Raw genomic sequence first — 8,927 nt, 5'->3', positions numbered from 1 at the left:
ATCTATTCTCCTTTGAGAAGAGACGTATAAGGGGGGATATGATCACCCTGTATAAATATATAAATGGTCTATATAGAGAATTCTCTTACCAAATATTCACTTTGGGATCATTACAAAGAACAAGAGGGCACTGTTTGCGTCTGGAGGAAAAGAAGTTTAAGCTCCGGATAAGGAAGGGATTCTTCACTGTAAGGTCTGTGAAAATGTGGAATCGGCTCCCTCAGGAAGTAATTTCAGCAACTACTATAGATTGCTTTAAGAAAAAGCTGAATGTTTTTCAAGTAGCACAGAATATAACTGGGGATTAAAGCTTTAAAGTAAAGATAGGAGACTGTTTTTTCAGGGAATATCCGATTGACTCACGGGAACAGGAAGGATTTTTTTTTCCTGTTGGAGCAAATTGTACCAGGTTTTTTTTGTTGCCTTCCCCTGGATTAACTATGTGATTGGGCAAGGTGGGGGTGGTGGTTTGTCAACCATCATAAGAAAAATAAAACCCCTTTTCGAGTTTAAATCAAAATTTAAATTGGTTATAATGATAAAACTTTTCACTATTCATGTTAAGTGGATAGTATTTTATATACTTTTAGTAAATGAAAAAGATTGATTAAAACTTATTCTTGTATTGATCAAAAAAACAATATAACAAATTGCATAGGGGCATGTCTAGTATAACACATTGGGTCTGATTTAAAAAAAGATCTCTAAGCATGGGGAAGATAGACAATATAGGTGAACATGGGTGATCTAGCAAACCTGGAAAGGATCTGGTCCACAACTAAAAATATTTGACAACCAATAGCAAGAAATCTTTTATAGGTGTGCTGGATCACCCAGGTTCTTCTATGGTGGTGTATCCTCCCCAGTCTTGGAGAGCTTTAGTAAGTAAGGCCCAGTGTTTCTGAGGCTGGAAAATACCTAATTGTCCCAAAAAGTGATAAGACATTTCAGATCTGTAATTCTAAAAAAAATTAATTGAGCTATAGGCAGGTTAATTGTTGTATAACCATCCAGAACCAAAACCAAACTAATGACCATCATTTAAACTTGAAAAGGTCTCATCATTTCAGAATACAATTGATGAAAAGGATCTTAGTTACAATTCCTATATTTATGATATCTATGGTACATCTTGTCTTCTTTAGGTGGCATAGAGCTGCTTGTGAGAATCTGGTAAACCAAAATGTCCTGGTCCCAAAGGAAGAGCAAATCAGTGACAGTGACTCTGGATCTTTCACAACCTCGGAGCAGAAGAAGAGAGGTCTCGGTCATAAAGTGAAGTTCTTCTTGGGCAGAATAATCCACTCCAAAGTAAAGGAACCCAATTCCATGAAACTTAGCAATGCCACAGCTTCTAAGAGTAATTCACCCTTGATGTCACCAAAACAGCATCTACTTCCTAAAATAATTCAACATCTGCCACTGACACGAGAGGCAGCCAAGAGGTCAAGGAGAAGGATATCACAGGCTGGTAAGATGGTCAGTTGTTTGTAAGAACTGGAATTGGAATCTGTAAGGTCTTTGTGTCTTCTAAGTGAAGTGTGAAAATGAAGTGTAGACCAATGACCTCAACACAACTGTGAGATTCTTATTGTGGGTGAGATGTGCTAAACCTAAGTGTCCTAAGAGTTCCAGGAGAAAAACATGAATGGGTTATCATGTCTGCAACTGTTCCTTGTTAGACAGCCTAGTAAATAACATGATGAATGATGGGGGAAAAGTCACATTGATGCCTTGATGTGGTATGGAGATTTACCTATTTTGCCATATAAGGGGTCCAAGTTACTTGACTGGGAACACACATTTAAATATAGGGATTGCTGTTGTAGACTTCCAGCTAAAAATGTAGTCCCGTTGTTTTTTTGCTGATAATACATTTTATTCATTGATGTGGAACAGGTAGCCTTCAATAAAATACTTTGGATCACTAACTCAAATTTAAAAGCAAGATTGTCAACCCGAGAGACAGGGAACTTTTTGAAGCTGCCATTAATTTTTTTTATTATGATAAAAATCGTATACATACCATTTTTTTCTAAAGTCGTATGGCCAGTCAACTGTCCTTCTTCCCTAACTAGGCTTTTCTTCAGGGCTGAATGGCTCTCCTGTAGTTAAAGATGAATCTTGCTCGGTCCATGAGGTCTGGAACTCAGTTATAATGCATTCCCAGGAAGAAGGTTCATGACAGCCTGGGCTGAGATGGAGAGGGTTCTCATTCTGGACCCTCTCCCTCTGAGCCCTGGCTGTCATAGTCCTACCTCCTTGGAGTGCGTTAAATCTCAGCTCAAGCACTTAAATAGTGAGCAAGGTTCATGTGTCATTACACGAGAGCAACTGGGCCAAGAAGAAACAATCTGGTTGGTATTTAACCTAGACATTGTACTGTAACAAAGGTGAATTTCCACCAAACGTTATTTTATATTGTAGGCAAAAATTATTATGCTTTAATTACAAATAGATATTTGTACATATATGTATGTAGAAAGAACATAGAGAGTGAAGCCAGTGGATTTTAGTGAGTCAGCTAACTCATATATAGGGGTGTAGACATACAAAAAGAAGAGGGGGCACAGTAAACATGCCCGCCCCACTACACCCCTGCCTTTGTGTTACTCAAAGAAATTTCCCCCAGAGTGACATCATGATACCAGCACCTGCCCACTCTCTTATTGTAGGCTCAAAGAGACAACCCGCCCACCACCCTCAGCCTGCAATTCTATACGGGCAACATGGTCCGCGGCTCTGGCCAGTGCCCCCCCAACGAGATCCTTCTTCTAACCCAACAGGGGGCAGATAGGATTACCAAAAAATTATTTGCAAAATAAGAGTGGGCACGAGTGCATTCCTGAAAAATGTGAGGGCGCAGTGTTCCCACCCATGCCACACCACACCCGCTCATAGAGTTATGTGGTGAGAAGGGATAAGAAAGCACAATTATGCTGCACTGCAAGGCAAGAAGCATTTGTAATGAGCAAAAATTGTACACATACAGTATTACACATGGAACACTACTTTTTTTTTTAATGGTTTTAGGTAATATTAACATTACGCCGATCTTTTTAGTGTTCATCTAAAAAACATTAGAAAGGCTGCCCTTTTCAGAACTAATCTTTAATCAAGAAGACCTGTCATTTTTTATCCTAATTATATATCACTTTGAATTCATTTAAAACTGGCCTTCAAGTAGATATAAAAAATTATATCACATTACTAAATGTATATTTTTAATGCATGAAGTGTTAATATGGTAACAGCTTCCTGTAGGCCCTGTACACCAGAATTTGGACATAGAAGGGAGAAGCATCACAATGAGCCAATCAGGTGTTCTGCAGTGACAGAAGCATGCTAATAGAAGGAGAGAGCAGACTGACTCTCATGAACTCTCCTTTCATATGGAGAACAGCAAGAAAAAGTGAATCTATAGTAGAGAAAGACTGGGTTTCCTTCCCTGCCAGACATTTTAGAAAGAACTTCTTGCATGACATTGATAACTGCATAACAAACTACACTTTGTGTTTCTTGAGACTATAAAAGGCTCCTGCATGAAAACGTCCCACCCTATAGCTTAAATAAGGTCCTGTAGCTTTCAGTTTCACCTCTGAAATGCAATTTACTGGTATTTGCTGAGCGTCACTTATAAGACTTTTTTTCTTTGAAAGCAATTCTCCAGCTGGATGTTGATGTTGTAGAGGCAGAGACGGAGCGACTGATGGCGGACAAACTTATTGTATGCTCCAAGAGAACAACAAGGCGCGTGTCTGTCACCTCACTTCCTACCGGCCTGCAGAAGGTACAAATCTATTAATATTGAATGGCTTTTTATACAATGACTAAATGTTCAATGGACTTTTATTCCTCCCCAACTAACATCTGATGTACTACACACTTCCAAAATTGAATGAAAAACTCAAACAATCCTATAATCTCAGAAACTTCCTTTATAAAAAATGTAGATTTATTCACAATGTATTTATTAGCGTTCATGCCTTTTAGACAGAAGGCTTTATTCATAGCTTCCGTGTACAACATGTAAGTGCTTTTTAATATATTTTCTGCTACTTTGGAAATGGACTTTTTAGGTCAGTGTTTCTCAACCAGGGTTCCTCCAGAGGTTGCTAGCATTCCTTGAGCAATGAGCAGTTTGTGCCAGGTCAGTTCAGTGACACCAATGATCTTTTTGGATATCTATGAGAGTGACATTTTTCACAATGGCCAGCAATGTAAGAGGCATTCTTCCTATTGACCACCACACTAATATACTGTGAGCTGTGAACACAGTCAGGGGTGCACAGATGGAGGTGCAGCTGAACGGTGGCCCCTGGACAATCTTTAGCCAGCAGTAGGCCCTGCAGCAGCTTGCAGGCGAGGAACATGGAATCTGCTGCAGAGACTCCTGCTGACTGAGGGTACACAAGAGCGAGCGAGATAAAGAATAGCGAGGAAAAGATAAAGATAGAGACCGGGGTGGGGGGTAACTAGTAGATTTCGCACAGGGGTCAGCTGTAGTCTGTGTCCAGCACCTGATACAGTAATTATAGAAAGGGTTCCTTGAGACCTAAAAGTTTTTTCAAGGGTTCCCCTATGTTAATAAAGGCTGAGAAAGGCAGCTTAATGTTTATTAAAAGACATGCTTTGATGAATTAATTGTGGAGGAAAGTGAGTGTCTTGCACAGAACCTTGACCTCAACCCTTGCCAACACCCATAGAAAGAATTAGAAAGCTGATTGTGAGCCAGATCTTTATATTTAACATTAGTACCTGGCCTCACAAATGCTCTTCTGGCCAAATGGGGACACATTCCCAAAGACACAAAAAAAATGAAGCTATATCATTGAAGTTATAGATACAAAGGAGTGTGGTTGGGAAGTGAATCTTCCACTAAAATGGTTCATAAAGTCTGCACCACCTACCCCCTTCCTAAATCACTATTAGTAGAGGTAAATATCTTGTGCCTCACAGTGCCTAGGAAGATGATCTCATCCTTTTATTACATTACTGGTGAATGCAGAGTAGCTGACACCTCATAAATATTACCTGGAATGTCTTTGAAAAATTTTGCCTGCTCCATATTCACCATGTTCACTAGGTAGAGCAGCTCAGACAGGGAAAGTAGACCTTCGGTTTTAGTGGATGGTCTTCAATAAAGCAGAACTATATAATAAAAATAAGAAATCTGTGACCAGGCAGGTACTTTATTGCAGGTGATGACAGGACAGGACAGGTGATGTCTCTTCTGCAATATTATAAACCTACCTACCCAAATACACTTACCTGTCCCTGCTCCATCATGGGTACTCCCATCTTTCTTGGTCCTCTTTTACATGTTTGATCTTCAGCCATCCTAATTAGCCAGACTAGAATGGCATTAGACAAGATACCCAGCATTGCACAATAATCTGATTGTTAATAGGTAGCAATATTTTAATACAGAAGGGACATTTCCTATGTATTGTTCAGTGTTGTGTGTAATATCTTGGATAAACTTAACAATAAAAACCCATCAGGAGCACAAAAATCTAAACATCATAGCAAATGGATACAATACATATCAAGTGATCACACAGTGCCATCTTGTGGTTATACATGTTATTGCTTTCATATTTAGCATCAGCTATGAAAAGCTCATTAAAGTAAAACCATTGATAAATTTGTCCCAGAAATGGCAATATGGGGTTAGTGCTTTACAACCTCAGATGAACATTTTATAGTAGTCTGGATTATTTTCCTACTTGTGATATTACCTGCACCTGGAATTCCACAATTCATGTTACTATTTGGCCATACAAGGCAAAGTAACAATGTATTTTTTACATTTTTGGATAGGATAATGAATGCTTAAAACTCCTTAAACTTTTTTTTCTGTTGAGGTCTTCAGTTGGTATTTAACCTCCTTTTTTTGTTTTGGTGACCATTGCCACAGGAAAAAAAGTGGCAGAAAAACCAAACTTTTACAGTTGTCCATTGAATATGCTTTTGCTCAGTTTGCAATGTTCAAACATAGGCTAAAGTTCAGTTTCTGCAAAAGCTGAACCAAAATGCATTTTGCTAACTTCCTGATTGGTAAGGTAAGCATCATTTGTGAGCACCTAAAAGTAACCCACGGATAACAGTTGCCTTCTGTGTACATTTTCTATCTACCACGTCTACTATGAGCATTTTAAATGGTTGGTGGACGTCAAGTAGCAGGACCAACCAAGCCAGCCAATGAGAATGCTCATACAGTGGTTGTGGTGTCAGGGCTAGTAATGTTTAATAGTGGCAGTGTTGGTGGTGAACGATTGTACACAATCGGCAGCAGTAACCTGCCATGTACCAAAACCACAAACCAGCTCCAACAGAGAAATGTTCAGGTCTTTCAAAACTTAACTGAATTTCAGATGTTTGGATCATATTCAAACAGCAACACTACTTGAAAAAAATAAAAGAGGAAGAGAGGGGACATTTTCTAGAGGGGGCAGCTCTATAGGTCACTGCTATGCCTTACTTTGGAGAGGACAAGAGAAGATAATCTCCCAAACCAGACACAGACAACAGGGCTTTAACTATTCCCTACTCTATACTAAAAACTAAAACAAAAACTTCAGGATATATATTTTTAAAAAATACTCAGTAAAAATTCTGTATTTATCTTCTATATCTAATTCCACGTATAGGGGAAGCATGAGAAAGCCCCCCTTGCCATTCACAATACAACACTTAGCATCTGGGGGATCCATCAACAAGCCTGAGTGCCTAGAGGGAATGCATAGCCTCTGGCCCTGGATTGATTTATACAGCGTATTGTGCCTCCTATAAAGAGAACCTGTTACATTGCCTACAAGGGCCACAGTAAAGGTTTACTTTATGCTGCACAGCACTTTACACTTTAACAGTTACAGCTAAAGTACATTGGCTATTGTGAATTGTATGGCTTTTTTTCCTTTATGTAGGGTTCATATTCATCTAAAAAGAAACATTTTGCACTGATGAGACGGAAGAAGAAGGCTGTAGAGAAGGTGAAACAGCAGTCGGAGTACACAGTGCATGGCTTACAAATGCAGGTAAACTCACAGGCTGAAGGGATAATAGGGATATCTTGTCTATACTATTGAACGTAGTAACAGGCAAGGCTGGAACACTAAAATTTTTGTAAAATTGTTTTTATTACCAATCATAGATACATTTTATGGGGCATTGCTTGTCTGATGTACTTATAACAGGCATAGGTTATCAGTTTAGCATTTCTGCCAACACCCTTGGCATTGGCCTTGGTTGGCAGGACTGCCAGGGGAATAGCACATGGTGGTATGGACCAATGGCAAGAGATTCCAGAGTATAATTAATAGTTTTTAGGCAGTCGTGCTTTTGCCAAGGCAGTTCAAGAAAGTGTGGAACAAGAGAACACCAACTAAGTTCTAGGATTAACAACACATTTCAGGAACTTTAAGGTTCCCCCCTTCATCAGTGCTTACTGAACCTTTAGAAGAAGTCCTGTATTTACCCAGCCCCTCCACTGCCCAAAATGCAGGCCACTTGAATAGATGCTTACCCCACTCCCTGTTCCAGTAATCTTCACTGTGTGACCAAGTCAGAGGCTGCACAATCTTGAAAAAAATGGTTTCCGACCTGCGCACATATACACCATGGCCCCATTCATTCCAAGGAGAATGGTGATAGCAGCCTCCAGCAAGCTGGAAAGAATAGCTTTCAAAGAGGATTAAATGGTCCAAGTGGAAAATATATACTAGAACAAGACACAAAGGGATGTTAGGAAAAAGCCCTGGGAAACGTGCTGCAGAGTAGGAATGTAAAGCAGACCCCATATATCTGATTATTACCCCCAGCTAAATGACTTGTAGCATAACGCATTACCTTTTACATTACAGGTGGATGACCTTATTGAAACAATTGCTAAAAAATCCAACAAGCTCTTGGAGCAGAGACACGAGGAATTACGTCAGTGTCAGTCTCTAGGCGATGAAATACTTCAGTGTTCAAAGCAGTTCCAGAGAGTTTCCAAAAAGAACACCAGAAAGTACAAATTTAGGAACGTCTGTTTCCCGTGTATCTGCTGCTGTTACTAGGATCTTGTACCATGCAGACATCTGAGATCTGCCAGTCTGTGAGCTGATGGACAAAGCTAATATTTAAAGTTTGCAATTAATAACACTGAGCTTGTCTCATCTGCATGTCTTCTCTTTCTGCATGTAAACAAAAGTCACAAACACAGTTATTAGTCTTCTAATATATTACAATAAAAACCATTGTTAACAGCAAATTAGAGAGACCCTATTTCTCCTTAAACTTAATTATTAATAAATTGGGAGATTTGTGTGACGCTTTGCTATTTTTGCAAAAATGCATTAAAGAATGCTTTCATTAATAAATAATTTTTGTATGCAAGCGGTTTAGGTACCTGAATTTGACCTGGTATCTGGTTCTTGTAGTTCATGTACAGCACAGATCAGAACAGGAGAGGGAGAAACAGCACAAGGAGCCACATAGTGATAAGGGGAGAAGAAGGGTGACAGTGAGATGAGTTCATCAGCTTGCTGCCTCCCCTTACTGTGCAGTCACAGGATAATGGGGAGGAGAGACCTATAAATTGGACTTAACTAGAGCCCCCATAAGGGCTGAACTCCATGGCAAAGGTACATAAATCTCAGAATTATATAGAAAAAAAACTTTAAGCCAAATTAAATATTAGAAATGTATGTGAACACATGGGTACAAAAATAGCCAATACTACACCTCCGTTACCCATCAGCAGTTAATCTTAAACATTACAATGCATTCACACTTTCACGTTTCTTATTTAACGTTCCTAGTATTATGAAAGAATACCTTTTTTTTTTAATAAATTAGCCATTGTAACAAAGCAGAACTAAATCAAAAATCCCACATATCTGTCGATCCATCCGGAGGTTTCCACAATGGAGTCCCACGTC

The 8,927-nt window shown here is 39.2% G+C and overlaps 1 protein-coding gene across 1 annotated transcript; it reads left to right on the top strand.

Moving 5' to 3' along the window:
• Positions 1-710: 710 nt before the first annotated feature.
• Positions 711-8,119, top strand: C8H3orf49 (chromosome 8 C3orf49 homolog). Its single transcript, XM_072421216.1, has 5 exons — positions 711-742; positions 1,146-1,471; positions 3,660-3,790; positions 6,930-7,040; positions 7,866-8,119. Exons 1-5 carry the CDS (start codon positions 711-713, stop codon positions 8,061-8,063), a joined length of 798 nt encoding a protein of 265 aa, XP_072277317.1. The 3' UTR covers positions 8,064-8,119.
• Positions 8,120-8,927: the final 808 nt, after the last annotated feature.

Source organism: Pyxicephalus adspersus, chromosome 8 (assembly GCF_032062135.1).
Source record: "Pyxicephalus adspersus chromosome 8, UCB_Pads_2.0, whole genome shotgun sequence".
In the NCBI taxonomy this organism is placed as follows: Eukaryota; Metazoa; Chordata; class Amphibia; order Anura; family Pyxicephalidae; genus Pyxicephalus; species Pyxicephalus adspersus.
This window is presented reverse-complemented; position numbering and strand designations above follow the sequence as displayed.